The sequence below is a fragment of the Pleurodeles waltl genome, chromosome 3_1, assembly GCF_031143425.1.
Source record: "Pleurodeles waltl isolate 20211129_DDA chromosome 3_1, aPleWal1.hap1.20221129, whole genome shotgun sequence".
NCBI lineage: Eukaryota > Metazoa > Chordata > Amphibia > Caudata > Salamandridae > Pleurodeles > Pleurodeles waltl.
In genome coordinates this window covers 1,785,642,919-1,785,659,464 of record NC_090440.1, presented here as the reverse complement: position 1 = coordinate 1,785,659,464, position 16,546 = coordinate 1,785,642,919, and the positions used below count along the sequence as shown (strand labels likewise).

General features: G+C 41.5%; 1 protein-coding gene across 11 annotated transcripts in view; it reads right to left on the bottom strand.

Moving 5' to 3' along the window:
* Positions 1-16,546, bottom strand: part of ANKRD44 (ankyrin repeat domain 44) — a 618,040-nt gene that overhangs the window by 166,188 nt on the left and 435,306 nt on the right. For all 11 annotated transcript variants that reach the window (XM_069225839.1, XM_069225843.1, XM_069225840.1 and 8 more), the window contains one exon: positions 253-324. In XM_069225839.1, the coding sequence (XP_069081940.1) occupies positions 253-324 (72 nt within the window). The remainder of the gene's footprint in view (positions 1-252; positions 325-16,546) is intronic.

Below are 16,546 nucleotides of genomic sequence, written 5' to 3'. Positions count from 1 at the left end.
TGCAGCAAATAAACTTCAAATTCGAACCCAATAAGGATTTGTTTGCTTAAAACTAAAGACAGAAACTCATGGAAGTTTTAACTATGACTCACCACCGTCAACTGACAGTCAATATCTGCAGCAACCATAGCACCACGCCCCTTTGCTGGCACTCAATGAGAGGCTTGCAGTGTAATTAAAGGCTAATTTTAGAAACGTAGATTGAATAGGAAGTTGTTGCTTCATATAACAATAGACGTGCCATGTACTCACTGCTAGATGCAGAGGGCTTTTGGTGGCAGCTGGATCTGACTCATCGGCTCTGTTGTTTGTCCTTTCAAGTAGCTAAGAAGAAGCAAAAAAACAATAAAGATCATTTAACACATGCACAAGTTTACATCTTTACACTGTGCACCAATTAAAGAAACACGGGACTTTGTTCAGGTACAAAGTAATAGTCATAGTCACAGTTCTGGCTTGCAAAGTAGTTAGAAGTGAGGAAGCCATTGGCTGCTGTTTCATTGCGTGAACTGTGACTTTTTGCTGTGGTATGCAGTCAGCGGGCACCCGAGGAAGAGGAAGATAAGCCACTATACTGCACAAACACTCAAAAACTGAGAATCCAATGGATAGGAGCAAGTGTTGTAAACCAACGTAGGCACTAGCAAAACAATACAATTTCGCAAGATTTATGTAGAGCAGTCAATTTATGGAAAAATAAGTACATGTGGGCCGCCATTGTGAGAAGTCCATAGTCTGGTGCTCGTTCACACCATTCACTTTTGCTCCTTTGCCATAGTGCTGAGCACTGTAACAACAATAGTCCAAAATGATTTTTTTTTTTATCACAGTACGCACACACCACAACAAAGGAAACATATTATATGCAGTGCTTTCCAAAGAATTATTCCAATAAGAGACATGGGCAGGGCATGACGGTACTGGTGGGCATTCAGGCCATATGATGGAATAAAACTGGTCAAAGGCAGTTAGAGAAGAAGCAATACAGACCAAGATAGCAAAGAGAAAACATCAACACAGTGTATGCAGAAAGTGTATGCAGAAAGAGCCTATATAGATATATTACCCAGTGGTGATCACTACTACTAGTAGCTATAGTTATTATAGCTATAGTTAAGTATGCATTTGCATAGGAAAAGCATTTTTTGGTTTGCTTATTACTTTAGCGCCATTTACTGAATCTTCACAAAACATTTGAAAAAAATATCTCATCCACCGCAGCTCCTTCTTAGAAGGTTCTGGGGTGAACCGCCAAGTGGGGGGCAAAAAAAAGGTGGGGGACCCAAAAAGCATTTTCCAGATTCATTTTCCCATAGACAAAATTGAACAGCGATACTGCAAAAACTGCTAAACGGAATTTCATGGTCCATGCTTTTTGTAATGGGGTGTAACTCTGTTCAGTAGTTTTTGAGAAATTATTGCTCAAGAACAGTGTATATATCATGCTGCGGAGAATCAGTCTTTGTGACAGATCTCAAGCTGAGATCTGATTGACTGTCAAAACATCTACAACAATGTGACGACAGCCATCTTAGAACTCCGGACTCAGTCCTGAGTCCTGTACAAAAAAGGTGGAAAAAGATATAAGGGGCAAAGTAGGGATACCCTGCTCTCCTATCACCTAGTGGGGGGATATTTAAAACTGTGGCTTTTTTTTTTTTTTAAAGATCTACAAAAAAATACCCGTCCAGGAGGGGCCAGGGTCCTGGGGGGGGGGGTGAGGAATGACATATTTAGCAGAGAGAGGCGCTAAGTCCCTCTCCATGAGCCTCTGGTTGGCCCCAGTGACCCCGTCTCCCGGAAGCTGACATGATGACAAAGAGAAGCAGGTGCATGGCCCCTCACTGAGGCTGAGAAGGCCCCAGGGACCCTGATACACAGTGCCAATATTTAAAAAAAGGGGAGAGGGCATTCAGCAGATTACAATCTAAGAAGTGAGGAGAACACGCTGTCCCCCTTCTCGATCCTTAAAAGACCCCAGGGATTTCCCTGGGGACCACCTCACTGACTGCGTCCAGGGAGTCACCCCCAGAACACTAATTTCCCTGCCTGCAAAAGCATAGGTAGAAAACACTTGTGTGCTCCCACTGAGTAGGAGCTTTAAATAAGCTCTCGCCAGAGGGGAGCAGACATATGTTTCCATGGCTGCCAGACCGTAGACACGGAAATTCAGATTGACCCAGAGCATGAAAAAACAGCTTCTCCTGCTGTGCAGGAGCAATGCCGGCTCTTAATGCACTCAGAACGGGTTCAGGTGCTTTCGGGGAGCCAATGGGGGTGCAGGGGTCCTGGGGCTCCCTCTATGACCCACAATATAGTCTTGTGGGTGCCCCTGGTTGGGCATCGCAGCACTCAACTTAAGCACAGGGGCATGGGTCACCAGGACCACTACTGGCTCTGAGAGGGGATGCACTCACCCTCCCCCTAAAAAAAAAAGAAAAAGCCTGGGGGGTGGGGTCCCTGGAGTCTGTAATAGCTTGGGTGGGCTGCATGCCCCCTTCCCTTAATAAAAAAGAAATGCCTATGGTGTCCCCATTGCCTGTCAAGGCTTGGGGAGTGGTGCACACATCCCGCTTCTAAAATTAAAATACAAATTGCTGGCTCCCACTGGCACCCAGGATGGGTGCTGCCAGGGGAGCATGCAGGGCCATGGGGACCCCCTTCTGGGGCCCCTCATGATTGGTTGTGACCAGGCCCTGCGTTCAACCCCAGGCTGTGCACAGACCAAGACTGTTAGCAGCGTGGGGGGCAGCATTTTATATGTTAAAAAACTCTAGAAATTCACAGGAAAAACCAAAGGCTAAGGGGACGTTATAGTTAGGTGAAAATGTAAGTTAAAATGTACCTTTTTAAATTACCAAAACCATTGAAATTCACCACTTATAGTTAGCTCAAGTAACTATAACTCATGTACTGTAGTAAATATAACTTGTGTCCTTGCGATGCACTGCTAATTACCTCCCATATTACTTCTCTCATGACATATTCTATGGCATTATTGATAACTTGACGGCAACATCTGAAATGCCATCACTGATGACAATACTGTGCAATTACCTTTTCAGACAAGATATGTATATTGATTGCAAAAATCTGCCCTATTTGTGATTCAAAAACAACAAGGAGACGGATGGATGCTTGTATTATTCTCAGCCACTGGCAATAATTTGGGCCTCATTTGTGATTCAGGCTGAAAAAGTAAGGGCCATCATTTACAAATTGTGGCAACTTAGAACTTCTGTCATGCTGTGTGGGTTGTCAACACACATTTGTGCTTTTTACTGGGAAATGGTGGTAATATTAGGGAACTACAGAAACTGTAATATCCAGCCCTAATGCTGAGCTAAGAACAAGCAGGGAGGAACAAGCAGATTCTGCTGAAAATCACCTACAAATTTGATTACTCCCTAGTAAACATAATTACTGCAAGGGATTTTTTAAAAGGATCCCTCAATCTTTCAAAAATACTAAAAGAAAATACAATATTTTTATTGCATGTAGGGGGTGCAGAATGCTGCAAGAAAACATTTTTCGAGCAAGGAAACGAAAATTCATTCAAATTATAAATACCATGTGTTTTTACAATGCACATCACTGCATTTTCTGGATTTGGTAGAGTAAATGCCTGCAAAATGGTGTATGAAGCTGAGGTCTCCAAATCTATATATATACACACACATTTATATATATATACACACATATATATATATATATATATATATATATATATACACACACACACACTAAATATTGCATGTATATATAGCACTGGGTTGTCTTTTAACAAATCGGTGCATTTTGAGAGTTGCACCATTTGTGTGCTTCATTTAGCCTGTTAGGAATAACACACTTGATAACAATGATTTTATAAATAAGTATCTGTGGTCGTTATTATAAGTGCCCAGTTAAATCCGACACTGAGGTATTTGGAAGTTATCAGGTGCAATAATGATCACCTATTCCAAGTTTTGTTTGAAAATGGGGAATAATATGCGGATTTAAGTAGTTATCACACAAACATCCACATGTCCTGGTACTTACTAAACAGATTTCCCTCAGCAAATATCGACAGGTTTGAACTGCCAACGTTTACTTGTGGAAAATGGAGGGTTATACCAAGGAGGGCAGGGATGCTACGATGTTTTGTTGCACAAAAATATTGATTGAAAAGAAGGCAAGGAGTGGATGGGCACACAAACTGAAGTCTGCCATAGCTGAGTAGAAGGGTTGTTTTTTTCTAAGGAGAGGCCTACGAATGAACTGGTGTTAACTCTGTTACTTTCTCCACCTCACGCAGGACTTCCTTTGCAGAAGTGCCTAAGACTGAATGAACACAGAGTTCAAATCTGCTCAGGACCAACTAATAATCCATCCTTCTGTGTATCGGTCCATTCATCGGCCGGTCGGTCTGTCTATCAAGCTCATTACCTGCCTCTGCCTGACTAACCATGTCGTGCCTGACTGTGCTATGTATTTGTATGCGTGTGCTCCGCTGTGTGTTGGTCAGTCTCCTTTGGTTCCGTGTATCTGTTGGTCTGTGTGCTGTGGCTGGTTCACACCGTTTGTTTTGCGTATTTCAGTGCATGTAGGTCTGGTGGTCTGTCAGCATGGGCGCCCGTAGACTTGGCTCAGCAGGCATGTGTACACATCATCGTGTGCTGCAGTCAGTGTGGCGGTCTGTGTTCAAGGGTGTATGTATGGTGGGTGATGTGTGTCTGATGGAGACTGTGAATCTGTTGGTTTGTTCGTCAGTGTCTGTATGTGTGTTGCTCTTTCGTCATATGCATTTATGTGTGATGTATATGTCGATGTTTTCATGGATGATGTGTGTATTTGTGTATACACCACACAAACCCATTCCGTTTTTGTCAAATCTCCGTTAGTGACTGAATGTTTTCCGAGGCCTAGGCTTGTCCCTTCTAGAGGGGCCCTTACATGTCTTGGACCTTTCCTTTGGTCTAGAGGAAGGGGGGCTCTTTCATACTTCAGATATGCCATTCTTGTCCGGGTCAAAAGCCACCAAGTGAAAGGCCATCAAGTCCTCACTCCCACCTGAAAGCACACCAGCAGAGCCTTCATGGGGCGTGGGGGGTAGCCGGACTGCTCGATGTGACCCTGCCCCACCGCGACCGCCCCCCACCCCCCCCAATGGAGCACGCATGCCGCGCTATGTGCTGAAACATATTGCTGGTTCCCCGGAGGTGGTATGTCCATTGTGCCAAGGCAGGCCTCCCTGGGGCGTGGAGGATGAGTTTTCACATGGGCTGGGCTTCGGCATTTGCTGTGTCTGACATCAGGGTGAAAATAAGAGAATATTCCAATGAGGTGTTCCGTCAGGATTCAGAGAAAGAGACACAAGGGTAAATGCACTGTGTGGCTCCGCCTTCAAAGGGGACAGGTGCCGGGGGCAGGTCTGTGCCTGAGACCGTGATACCCTGCCAGGCGTGTGGTGGGGTCTCTGATGGTGTTAGTTTGTGAAGGTTACTTGGGGGCTGCTCCGGGCTGCGAGGTTGAGGTATGGTAGAACTGTCAGGGATGTTGGCGGTGCACGGCCGGGCAGGCCATGTATATACTACTGGGCGTTTCCCTGGCCTCGGAGCGGGTATTTCAGGCCCAGAGCTGCTGCTGGCGCTTTTGTCGCTGCCGGCAGCAGGCACAGCAAGGACTTCTGCAGAGGGGAGGGATGGAGGGGAAGGAAATACAACGGAAGTATAGAGAGAAGACTGAGGGAAATGTGAGAGAACAAAAGGCGGCAGAGAGAACTGGAATGAGACAGAGAATGGACTGGAAGAGAGGGAAGGGGGTGGGGGGAGTGGGCCAGTTTCAACACTGTCGCCAGGGCTGTTTTTGGTTTTAAGAATAATCCTGCTGAATGGCTGAAGCTTCTTTGGTGATGTCTGTAAAAAGTGTTTCCTCAATTTACCCGTTCCTCTTTTTCTACAACTAAAACAGGGACCTGATTCTAACACTATTCATCTATCAGTACATCTTTATAGTACAGACTGTATTAATGAATCAGCTCTAGGCGCTGATGGATGGTTTAATATCACGCAGCTTACTGATACTCACTTTGTCCCCCTCGAAGGATGAGTGGGTGAGAGGATCCAAGAGTACGAGCTTCATGTTTCACACAACTCCGTGCATTAATCCATGAAGCTGCCTAACTAGATTCATACTGGGAGCATTGGTCAAACACTTCCCAACCCCTTAGGCCAGAATAATAAATACATCGTGGTGAGAGGATCCATGGTGGGACATGTGAGGAGATGCCCAATATCCCGCGACACAGAGCTCAAGGAAGGACCACAACAGCCCAGAGATGGGACAACGCACACCTGTGTGTACCACAAATGCGGGAGAGGCGGCAGTATTTAGACACGTAGATCCTCGCTGAAAGGAGGGGTGGAGGGGATGTGTCTGAGGTGCCGATGTTGACAAGAGCATGTTTCACATGAATAGAATTCCTAGAATCAGAGATAATGAGCCTGAGGGGCTCGATATACTGGATCGTCCTGTTTTTGCGTCATGCGACTGATGAAACATCCGCTGATGGAAGGCAAAGCGGCCGAAGAACGCCCACCACAAACCCTGCAATTACACTCCTCAGAAAAAGCATCACTCCCTCTCCTTTCACCTAATCTCCAATTGTTGGTTTTGTTGAAATACTCTTATTTGGGTGTGAACCTTGCTTCGCAGTAAGTGGATAATATCAGCAGGTCCTCCCGAAGCCGGGCCCCATCAGTCCAGTCGGGACCAGATGGATAAAACCTGTTTTCTGTTGCGAGAGCCATGCACCGACCAGTCGCAGTCTGCCTCGATGTTACCTGCTACAGCCGCTACCAAAACAGGCTCTCAACGGCCCACAGCAGGCCACGTGGTACAGAGGAGGGCGACGCCACAACTACGGGCAAAGTAGGGGTCCTCACATGCCAAACCTGCAGCTACCTAACGTAGCATCAACTAACAGGCCGTGGCGGAATAATACACTCTGACAACGATTCACACGTCCCCACCCCCAACCGTGTGTCTTTCAGTCCACACCGAGTGTGCCCAGGCTTCACTGCTGTGTATTTGCATAGAGTGACTCATACAAAGGTCATTTGATAATGATGCCTTTGTATGTCTCTCAGTCAGTCAGCCCTCCCCAGAGGATGGATCCACCCACCACATCTGAAGCCAGACTGCCTGCCGGGTGCCTCGGCGCGTGCCGCTGCTTCAGGACGTCCTATTCAAAGCGGACACCTGAGCCCCTTGGGTTTCACAACCACAATACGCAGCAGTTTGTTCGCTAAAGTGTGGTTGTCACTCTTCCATTGTGATCAGGCTTTTGTGCCGAACTGGAAAGGTCGACGCCATTGGCAAGCTTTATGCGCCAGACAATGCGCGACTGGGAATGAAAAATTAATGTTTAGACAAGTTTGGAGTTTCTGGAAGAAAGTGGAATTCACCACCAAGGATTATCTTAAAGGAACACTTGAGACTTCGAAGTAACATCTGACTCTGAATGCTCTGATAAAATCCTGTACATTTTGCCTAGTTTGGTAAAAAAAGAATGGCTAATAAGCCTTGAGACCTAAAGTTTTTCTCATGTGCCCGCACCTGGCGCTGCCGGATGCCGAGGTTGTAGAATACCTTACAATTTATAGAAAACTATATTTATGGAAAAGTGGCACATCATTTCTTATGCACCACTTTTCCATCGCACCCCCCTATCGACACCATGTGTGCGCTGTATTTACAATATGGCGCACCATGGTGGTCATGTCCACATCCGCGTCACAATTTACGGCGCTAGTGTGGCGCATTGCTGGATTAGCGCCATAAATTATGGCGCTAATGCAGCAAAGAACAGGGAGGCTCATTGTTTTCAGAGGGAGCGTCATCTCAACTCCTCACCTGCCTTTGGCTGGTGTTAATAATGACGCTAAAAATGGAGCAGTGAAATCTAGTAAATTTCACTGTGCCATTTTTCTGGGCCTCCCTACGTGGGAACACCTCCTTGCATACATTATGCCTGGTGCAGGTATAATGTGGTGAAAAGGGTTTTCAAAGTGAAGCAATGCTTGCATTGCGCCGCTTTGTAAATATGGCGTGTGGGAAATGCCATCTTAACGCCACATTCGCATAAAAAAGTGGTGCAAAAGTGGTGCAAGGTGGCGCTTGGGGCATCATAAATATGCCCTTAAGTAATGGATCCACCTCAAACCTCTTTCTTCCACTATCCTACACTTCCTGTCTGTTCGTCTCACTCTTGCAGGTATTCCTTTTTCAGGTGTTTGCTTTCTCTTCCTACTTCTTTCTCATTTTCATGCCATTCACTCTCTTGCTCTTGGTCAAAGTACTGGTCCGAGGAGTGCTCCTGCCCATCACCTGCAAACACCAGCACAATTTTAGCACTACCTATACATTTTTTTGGTGCAAGTTCACATTACAATAAAACTAACAAGGTGGTGCTGCTGTGAGAATTCTGCTGCCAGTATTTTTAGTGTTAAGATTCCTATGAGAGAGACATCTCCACATGTTTAAGTGGCGCAGTTGACGTGGCTGTTTGCGCGTGGTAGCTTCTAGGTTCATTTGAAAGCTACTAATGCTGGGAGGTGACCCTTGACTCCTGGTCTGTGCTGTAAGGGAGCCACAGTTACAGGTTCAGCGATAGACTGCTTCCGTTGTCGGCTTGGTGATGCTCGCGCCTTGTGGACTTGGATTCACTGCATCCTTGTGGCTGAAACCATAGTCTGATGCCCTAGATGCCCCAGAGCAGGAGTGAGGTTAGGGGTAGGAGCAGAAGACTCTGTTGCCTGCCACACACCAAACTGTTTGATGAAGGTGTGCTCTATCAACCCTTCCACGCTGCCAGGCTGTGAAGCCACCTACCCTTACTCTCCTCTCCAATGTGCCCCGCAGCGACAATACCTCCTACGGTGCAACCTGCTGTATCTCTACTATTTGTTTTGTATATCATTTGCCTTATGATTTGCCTAACTCTTTATGTAATTAAACATTAAACAAAGGGAACAATGGGAGACATTAAGTGATGTAAATTATCTGAAGAATTAGCTGCACAGACATAAAATTCCCATGTCTATATGAAATGCAGGGGGCATTGAAGACTGACCATTCACTTTCATGGACTTGAAGTGCCATTAAAAAACACCCTAATGTCGTCAGCAGGTCCTACCAGCAGGATGAAAAATACACTCTTTATTTCTCTGATAGCAGCAGCGGCGGCCACTGCAAATGTCAAGGGGGTAGGGAGGTGGGGGTGACGACGAGGGAAACAAAAAAAAACCACTTACCATTCTGGTCATTGCTGCCAACTCCTGCCGCCTCGTTCCTCTTCTGGTGTCCCAGCATTCACTGGAACACCAACACAGACTCCCCAGCAATCCTGGCTCTGCTTTCATGCTAAACCTAGCATGAAAACAGCATCAGGATTGGTCTGAGCAGCTTGGATTGCTGCTCAGACACAACCCTGGAGTTAGTGCAGGTTCTCCAGCTTGGCTGTTCAACACAGCTTAGAGAAACCTAAGTGAGCAAGACGGTCGGCAAAACACACATGCACACTTAGGTGCACTCTCTCCTCCCCCACCCTCTCTCTCCTACCACGGCCCAGCCCCGCTCCTCCCTGAACTGCTTGCTAAGACAGTAGATGATAAATAAAACAATAGTAAGCTACTGTTTTATTTTTCATCTGCTGGCTCTTAGCCAGTGGGTGACGACCCTCCGCCATTGCAGAGGAGCCGACCCTGAACAGCAGGAAGAATAGTTTCTTTTTAAGCTATTAGTCACACAGCTGGAATTCTGTGCAGACACTTCAAGGATTTTGTATGAAGTAGTTGGAGATAGTCTTCTGAAACATTTCTTAACAAAATGAAGACCATGGAGTAGTAAGCAAAATCAAATATATATATATATATATATATATATATATATATATATATATATATCTCCAAGCGTGTCCTGTTATTCTTCCTGTGCTCGCCTGACGAGGTGGGTGCTCAAACAATGGGCAAAGGACCCATTCTAAATATGCTTCACATAAGATTCAAACGACGGCACTCCATGCAGTTTACTGTCCTTTATTTATGTCAGGAATGCCATATAAATTCAAAAACCTCAAGGAATCACAGGTTTAGGGCGACGCGTTTCATCCATCACGGTCTTCCTCCTGGCCCTCCAGGTGTTTATATATATATATATATATATATATATATATATATATATGTATTCAAGAGAACTGGTGCATTATAATCGCACACCAAGGGCTGCACATCATCCAAAGACAGGCTCGTAAAAATAGTGAAAGACCACTAACGAGTAATTTCATCGGCTGCTATTTATTGAAAAGAATTTAAATGCAGGTAAAGTTGACCCGCAAAAAGTGGTACACAGGCACAAAAAGAAAATCAATAATGTGCCCACCATAAACAAACAAACACACGCTGTCCCAACCAAATGTCTACGCGTTTCGGCCGAAGCCTTCAACAGGACATTGGCAACCATTTTTACACTCAACTATTTAAACCATATGGTCCTTCTTTGTTGTTAACTGCATGACTCAAGAGAAGTACAAACAGAGCGGCCATTTTGTAACGTGGCAATTCTAAGTTTGAAAATAAAAGACTGCTAATCCTGTGCTCTGATTGGGATAAAGACTTCAAATATGACATTATATATTTCTTTCATTTTGTACTGCAATATCACATATATGGTCTGGTCGCCTATAAATATATGAAAAGTAATTATAATCTCAATTGATGATTGTTAAATACAAGGAAAGGAATATCCTATATATGAGGTTTTTTTCTCTTTTTCTCTTCCTTTTTCCTTTTTACTCTTAATATCAACATATTATCCATTTTTTAAATTTATTACCTAATAGTTTTAAAAGCCTGATATATAAATAAATAAATATATAAATATATATACTGTCAATTAATTACAATATATTCAATCTATATACAAGCTATAAATAGGTGACTAAATAGATAGAATACATTCAATCAATTCTAAGAGGGAGATACCAATAAAAATCATGTCCAGGACGGATAAATATATAGATAGATATTAATAACCAAAATTCTGTACAATTTATATAAATATCTCCATTACTATTAATAACAATATCAAATTTCATTTTAAATAGATCATAATACAATTCATTAAATTAATCCTAATCCTCTGAATATTAATATATTCTAAAATGGAAAAAAGTTAATATATCCATATCATAGGCAATCCTATTATTAATTAGAAAATTGCAAACAAACCCAACAAATTCAGCAACAGGAAAATATATATACACACCGCTAGCCTCCCCCAGGGGCATATATTACAGTATAAAGATAAATTAGATGAGTGTAACACCCTAAAGTGAATTAAAATATAAAAATTTAAATAACAAAATAAACTAAATTACAGTCCGGAAATGTCATAGACCAATAAAGGATCCTAAAAAGCAATATTTTAAAAATCAAATGAATTTCATATTTTCTACTAGAAAAAAAATATATATAAAAATATATATATATAAAAAGAGATCAAAAGTCTCACAGATGGACATGAAGCTCTGCATCCAAATTGTGACCCCAGGGGTGTTCTGTGCCTAGAAGTAAAATCATTTTCGACTCAATTTGTCTCAAATGCGCAGTTCTGTTCCCTCCCCGGGGATGGGCAGCAATGGTTTTAACACCATAGAATATTAAAGAGCTGCAATTACCTTCATGTACATCCCAAAAATGTTTAGCTAAGGGGTAAGATGGATCATGATTCTTAATAGCTCTAAGATGTTGTAAGAACCTGACTTTCAATTTGTGAATGGTACTGCCTACATATTTTTTGTGACAACCACATTCAATGACATATACGACGTATTCAGTTTCGCATGTGATACGAACTATTATATCACAGATTTTCCCTTCAAAGGTAGTATATGTGTGGGTGTTTTGTGCATATAAACAGGATTTACAATGTCCACATTTCCAAAAGCCCAGACTTTTCTTAGCTAGCCAAGACACATTAGCTTTGGGACTCTGAAATAAGCTTCTGGTGAGATGGTCACCCAATGATTGAGTTTTACGATATGTAATATGTGGATGAGGACCTATACTGTCCTTTATGGCAGAATCATGTCTCAAAACATGCCAATTTGTCTGTATGATGTTATTTAAATGTGAATGTTGGGAATTGAATTCCAGAAACAATCTAGGTGACGATCCCTCATTTTGATCTTGATTATTGATACTACCAGATTTAAAGAGCAGTTTTTCTCTGGACATACTCAAGACCCTCAAATGGGCATCTTTGAGAATCTTCAAGGGGTACCCTCTCTCCAGAAATCTCTGAGTCATAGTGACAATTTCAGTATTGAAGCATTCATCGTTAGAACAAATTCTACGAGCCCGTAGGAATTGACTATATGGAATGCTCCATTTCAAAGCTTTTGGATGGCCGCTATTACCATGCAGGATGGAGTTGCAGGCTGTAGGTTTGCGGAAGATGGTTGTCTGTAAACCATCCTTTTGTACAGAAATCTGGACATCAAGAAATTCTATAGTTTGGGCACTATATTTTAAATCTAAATGAATGTTAAACTCATTGTTGTTCAAAATGCTGACATATTGTTTGAGGGAACCTTCATCACCATCCCAAATAAGAAAAAGATCATCAATATATCTGACCCATAGTATCACTTGTTCCATATATTTACTATTGGAGTCAGACCAAGCTATCTCCTTCTCCCACCAGCCCATATAAAGGTTAGCGTACGTGGGAGCAAATGAAGCTCCCATTGCAGTCCCTTGTTTTTGCAGATAATATTGATTATCAAATAAAAAGGCATTGTGGGTGAGACAGAATCTTAACATGCTAACTAGCATGTTGGTGTGTTGAAGGAATTCAATTTTACGAGTACCCAAAAAATGACAACATGCTTGAATACCATACTCATGTTTGATGGAGGTATAGAGTGCAGTCACATCCATGGTTACCAATAAATAATTGGATTGCCATGGAACATTGTGAATCCTAGCTAGAAAATCATTGGTGTCTCGAAGATAAGAGGGTAATTCAGTGACAAAAGGACATAGGAAGAGGTCCAAAAAGCGGGAAGTATTTTCTAATAGAGATGAATTCATGCTAACTATAGGTCGACCAGGGGGATGTTTTACATTTTTATGAATTTTTGGTAGAAAATAAATACAGGGAGTTCTAGGAAACATGACTTTGAGATAAAGGTATTCACTTTGGTCAATTAAATCATCAGTGTGCCAGCTATCAAGCATCTCCCAGTAGATGGTATGATATTCATTGGTAGGATTTGTAGTTAGTTTTTGATAATGCTGTTTGTTGGAGAGTTGATGGTTAGCCTCCTTCATATAGCTATTAATATCCATAATTACAATATTCCCTCCTTTATCGGAGGGTTTGATTACAATTGTATTATTGGATTTGAGCTCATTTAGATCTTTCCAATCTGAGGCTAAGAAATGAACTCTCTGAGCTTTTTCCGTTTTCATACTTTTCCAATTATTCCAAAAATGATCAATATCATCAACAACCAATTCATAGAACATATCAATCATATTACCCGTCGGTAATTGAGGATTGAATCTACTGGAGGGTTTTAACATACTGGCAATAGTCTGATTTGTAACAAATCCCATATCAGTTAAAATGTTATAGTCTTCACCTGTATCATTACTAACATCATCTGGACAACTCAACTTCCCAATTTCTACTAAATCAGGCACTTCATTAATATGAAACCCAGAAGGAGTGTCTACACTTGTGTTGGAACCAGATGTAATAACCTTTGTTTTCTTAGAAAAATGTTTCAACAACCGCAATTTGCGTGTATATTTATACAGTTCTATTCTGGTATCAACATAATCCCAATGATTATCAGGACAAAAACTTAACCCTAAATTTAAAATATGTTCTTGATTCAAGGTTAGTTGTACTTTGGAAATATTCACAATGATATTGGGATTGTCAGATCGAAAAGTCCCCTCTAGTCTTGATATTTGTGATTTCTGCCTCTTCCCCCTCCGCGTCTTGAACCTCCTCGAGTTCGTCCTCTGCCCCTGTTTGGTTGTGGCGTGATTGATTGCAATAGTCTCATTTCCCCATGAAAATCCAGTTTATTTGCAGAAGCTTCATCAGCTGATGAGCTTAAGTCAGAACTGTCTTCTACTAAATTAGTTGTTACATTGGGACTGTCCGTCATCGCGATTTTATCTTGTGCTCTGAGTGTATTATATTTGCGAGCAAATGTGTAGATTCTACCTACTTCATAGTCCTTTTTATCTCTATTGAATTTGGAGGCCTTACGGAGTTTGATTTCATCCTCTTTTTTAGCGATGCGTTCTTCCATCTTCATCAATAGTTGTATCTCTGAGGAATTGCCCATTTTTTCTAGTTCTTTAGTTAGAAGTTAAATTTTATGGGTTTGTTCTTCCATGCGTCGTTTTGATTGAATAATCAAAGTATCCATTAATTTGACTGAACATTCAGATGTGTTTACTCTCCATTGTTCTAAGAGATCAGGATCTATGTCACCAAGGGTGGGCAATATTAAAATTCTTAGACCTCGTGGCACTCAACCATTTTGTATATATTTGGTCAACGAGGTCATTTCCCACCATTTTTTCAATTCTAAGATTCTTGCCTTTTCTAATTCAAAAATGATGGTGGCTGCTGTACGTGTTGATAAATTCGAAGCCATTGATGTTCCAGGGGCACTGTCAAACAAGGTAGTAGCAGCCTGTTCCCACAGGGCTTTTCGATTGGCCATAGTGCACTAAACAATTCAAAAACTGGTAAATTGAATCCTCAAAAATGTACCAGATAGCGGAACTGTAGATTCAGGTTGCCAATCTATAAATCTGAAAAGTACAGTCATCTATCGAAAGTCAATCCCAATACAAAATTCCAAATGAAAAGAAAAAATTCAAAAAATTCCTTCCACAAAATAGAATCCAAAAAATGTAAAATCTAGAGTACCGGACCGTAAATACTGGGACAGCGTGTGTAAGGGAATCAAAAGCAAAAAGCACGCCGATAGACATTAGTGGATTGCATTTTACAGACACTGGTTACACGAGCGTAATCTGCACGATGTAAAGCAGTATAGGTGGATGATTCAAATATGTGACCGTAGTTGTCCATCCGAGCCGAGCGACGTTGTATATCCAATAAATATGTCAAAGCTACCCCCGGCACCGATCCTCCTTACCTCAAAGAAAGAAAAAACTCTCTTCGGCAGCAGCAGCGATCCTGCGGGGGAGCAACAATGTATCCAAACGAAGCGGTGCAGCGTGAAAGTCCTCCTTGGAAAAAGGTCTGGTAAGATTGTATCACGCGCACTCCAAGCGGCGTGCTAGCTCTGCCGCGAACCAGACATAACGCGGAACAAAAGTATTCAAGAGAACTGGTGCATTATAATCGCACACCAAGGGCTGCACATCATCCAAAGACAGGCTCGTAAAAATAGTGAAAGACCACTAACGAGTAATTTCATCGACTGCTATTTATTGAAAAGAATTTAAATGCAGGTAAAGTCGACCCGCAAAAAGTGGTACACAGGCACAAAAAGAAAATCAATAATGTGCCCACCATAAACAAACAAACACACGCTGTCCCAACCAAATGTCTACGCGTTTCGGCCGAAGCCTTCAACAGGACATTGGCAACCATTTTTACACTCAACTATTTAAACCATATGGTCCTTCTTTGTTGTTAACTGCATGACTCAAGAGAAGTACAAAAAGAGCGGCCATTTTGTAACGTGGCAATTCTAAGTTTGAAAATAAAAGACTGCTAATCCTGTGCTCTGATTGGGATAAAGACTTCAAATATGACATTATATATTTCTTTCATATTGTACTGCAATATCACATATATGGTCTGGTCGCCTATAAATATATGAAAAGTAATTATAATCTCAATTGATGATTGTTAAATACAAGGAAAGGAATATCCTATATATGAGTTTTTTTCTCTTTTTCTCTTCCTTTTTCCTTTTTACTCTTAATATCAACATATTATCCATTTTTTACATTTTTTACCTAATAGTTTTAAAAGCCTGATATATAAATAAATAAATATATATACTGTCAATTAATTACAATATATTCAATCTATATACAAGCTATAAATAGGTGACTAAATAGATAGAATACATTCAATCAATTCTAAGAGGGAGATACCAATAAAAATCATGTCCAGGACGGATAAATATATAGATAGATATTAATAACCAAAATTCTGTACAATTTATATAAATATCTCCATTACTATTAATAACAATATCAAATTTCATTTTAAATAGATCATAATACAATTCATTAAATTAATCCTAATCCTTTGAATATTAATATATTCTAAAATGGAAAAAAGTTAATATATCCATATCATAGGCAATCCTATTATTAATTAGAAAATTGCAAACAAACCCAACAAATTCAGCAACAGGAAAATATATATACACACCGCTAGCCTCCCCCAGGGGCATATATTACAGTATAAAGATAAATTAGATGAGTGT